The sequence below is a fragment of the Olea europaea genome, chromosome 8, assembly GCF_002742605.1.
Source record: "Olea europaea var. sylvestris chromosome 8, O_europaea_v1, whole genome shotgun sequence".
Taxonomy (NCBI): Eukaryota; Viridiplantae; Streptophyta; class Magnoliopsida; order Lamiales; family Oleaceae; genus Olea; species Olea europaea.
In genome coordinates this window covers 4,464,640-4,467,897 of record NC_036244.1, presented here as the reverse complement: position 1 = coordinate 4,467,897, position 3,258 = coordinate 4,464,640, and the positions used below count along the sequence as shown (strand labels likewise).

The following is a 3,258-nucleotide window of genomic DNA, read 5'->3' as shown; positions in this document are numbered from 1 at the left end:
TTGTGCCTCTAGTTTTCGATAGTGAAAATTATCAAATCTGGGTTGTAAGGATGGAAACTTATCTGGAAGCCTTGGATATCTAGGAAGCCATGGAAGAAGACTATTAAATTCCACCTTTACCAAACAATCACATGATGGTACAGATTAAAAATCACAAGGATAGAAAAATAAAGAAATCAAAGGCAAAGGCCTGCTTGTTTACTGCTGTCTCTTCGAGCATATTCACTCGGATTATATCTCTAAAGTCAGCCAAAGCTATCTGGGACTATCTCAACGTAGAATATGAAGGAGGTGAGCAAATAAAAGGCATGCAGGTGCTGAATCTCATAAGACATTTTGAGTTGCAAAGGATGAAAGAATCAGAATCTATCAAGGACTACATTGATAGGCTTCTAAGTATCGCAAATCGAGTAAGAATGCTTGGCTCTGAGTTTACTGACTCAAGAATTGATGAAAAAATTCTTGTAACTGTGCCTGTGAGATTTGAGGCAACAATAACCACCTTAGAAAATACTAAGGAATTGTCCAAGATTACCTTGGTAGAATTATTGAATACCTTGCAAGCACAAGAGCAACGAAGAATCATGAGAAAAGATGGAATAGCTGAAGGTGCACTGCCAGCGAAACACAATGATTATAGAAAGAACAAGAAGAATAATAAGAAGAATAAGCCAACAAATGGAGAAAATACTGTAAACAACTACAACAACGGTAAGACAGGAAACTCAGAGGGAAATTATCCTCCATGCAAGCATTGTGGTAAGAAAGGTCATCCACCCTACAAGTGTTGGGAAAGACCAGATGCAAGGTGCAGTAAATGTAATCAACTTGGCCATGAAGCTGTAATTTGTAAGAGTAAAAATCAGCAACAAGAAGCAGAAGCTTAAGTTGTTGGAGAAGAGGAGGAAGATCGGCTTTTTGTTGCAACATGTTTCTCAAGCAATGACTTGAGTGAATGTTGGCTAATCAACAGTGGCTACACAAATCACATGACTCATGACAGGGAGCTTTTTGTGGACTTGAAGCCTACTGAGACATCCAAAGTCAGAATTGGAAATGGAAACCACATAGCAGTGAAAGGACGAGGCACTGTTGCAATACCAAGCTGTTCAGGTACAAAGTTTATTATTGATGTACTTTATGTTCCAGAAATTGATCAAAGTCTATTAAGTGTTGGTCAACTAATTGAGAAAGGCTTCAAAGTTACTTTCAAAGACAAGCACTGCCTAATTGAGGATGCAACTGGTCAAGACATGTTTAAGGTAAAAATGAAAGGAAAAAGCTTCACATTTAATCCACTAGAGAAGGGGCAAGCTGTCTTTTTAATAAAAGAAAATGTCACGGAGATTTAGCACAAGAGACTTGGACATTATCACCATCAAGGCTTGTTGCAAATGAAAGCGAGACAAATGGCAAATGATCTACCTGAGTTTGATGAACACTTACTAAATTGCAAGGCATGTCAGTTTGGTAAGCAAAGCAGAATACCATTTCCCAAGGCAACATGGAGAGCATAAAAAAAGTTGCAATTGATTCATACAGACATTGCAGGCCCACAAAGAACGCCTTCTTTGAAAGGTAGTCTCTATTATGTAGTATTCATTGATGATTTCACCTGTATGTGTTGGATTTTCTTTTTGAAGCACAAGTCAGAGGTAGCTCAAGTCTTCTGGAACTTTAAAGCCAAAGTTGAAAATGAGAGTGGCTGTAGAATTTAGACTCTTAGATCAGACAATGGCAAGGAGTATACCTTTGAATCATTCAACCGTTTTTGTGAGGAGGAAGGCATCCAACATCAATTAACCACCCCATACTCTTCGCAACAAAATGGAGTAAGTGAGAGAAGGAACAGATTCATAATGGAGATGACAAGATGTATGCTACATGAGAAGAACCTACCAAAGCAGTTTTAGGCTGAAGCAGCAAACACTGCTGGGGTTTTTTTTTTTTGTGCAGAATAGGCTTCTCACAAAAGCTGTGAAGAATAAGACATCATTCGAGACTTGGAATGGACACAAACCATCTCTGAACTTTCTTAAAATATTTGGTTGTTTGTGTTTTACTTACATTCCACATACAAAGCGTGACAAATTGGACAAGAGGGCATCACCAGGCGTCTTCATTGGTTACATCAATGTCACCAAAGCTTACAAAGTTTTTAAGCCACAAACTGGGAAAATTGTCATCAGCAGAGATGTGCATTTTGTAGAAGATGAAGAATGGAATTGGGATGAAGCAAGGAAAACTAATCAAGCGTCAAATAACTTGAAGCTCAATTTCTCTCTTCAAGATACGGTTGAACAAAGCTCTGAAGAGTGGCAAAATGAGGTGATGGATGACACTCCAGTCAGGGGCACTAGATTGCTTTCTGATGTTTATCAGAGATGCAACATTGCAGTTTGTGAGCTTGCAGGTTTTGAAGATGGAAAACTTGATCAAAATTGGATGGTTGCAATGAAGGAGGAGCTGTATATAATTGAGAAAAACAAGACATGGCAGCTTGTTGATAGACCTGAAGATAGAAATTGTCATTGGGGTCAAATGGGTGTTTAGAACCAAGCTCAATGCTGATGGTTCCATCAAAAAGCACAAGGCGAGGCTTGTGGTTAAAGGCTACGCTCAGATTTTTGGAGTAGACTACTTTGACACATTTGCACCAGTGGCCAGGCTAGACACCATCAGATTACTACTTGTAATAGCAGCACAAAGAAATTGGAGAGTATATCAGCTAGATGTCAAATCTGCTTTCTTGAATGGAGTTCTCCAAGAAGAAATATACGTTGAGCAGCCTGAAGGCTTTGAGAAGGAAGGTGAAGAAGATAAGGTTTATCTTCTTAAGAAGGCTTTCTATGGTTTGAAGCAAGCTCCAAGAGCTTGGTATAGCAGAATTGATGAGCACTTGCTGAGTCTTGGATTTGTCAGAAGCCTATCAGAATCCACGCTATATATCAAGTGTGCTGGCATGGAGATTTTGGTTATCTCATTATATGTTGATGATCTTCTAGTTACGGGAAGTAATATGAGTTTAATTGAAGAGTTCAAAAAGGAAATGATGGAGGCTTTCGAGATGACAGATCTCGATTTGATGACCTTCTTTCTTGGAATGTAAATTAAACAAAATGAACATGAAGTCTTCATGTGTCAGAAGAAATACGTCGAGGAGATTTTGAAGAAGTTTAAACTCGAAGAATGCAAAGAAATGAGCACTTCTATGAACCAAAAGGAAAAGCTATGTAAAGAAGATGGAACAGATAAGAT

The 3,258-nt window shown here is 38.5% G+C and overlaps 1 protein-coding gene across 1 annotated transcript; it reads left to right on the top strand.

Annotated features, from left to right (window-relative positions):
• The first annotated feature begins 134 nt into the window (after positions 1–134).
• On the top strand, positions 135–887 carry LOC111398194. Its single transcript, XM_023025129.1, has 2 exons — positions 135–609; positions 721–887. The coding sequence occupies exons 1-2, from the start codon at positions 135–137 to the stop codon at positions 885–887; spliced, it is 642 nt and encodes a 213-aa protein (XP_022880897.1).
• The last annotated feature ends 2,371 nt before the right edge of the window (positions 888–3,258 follow it).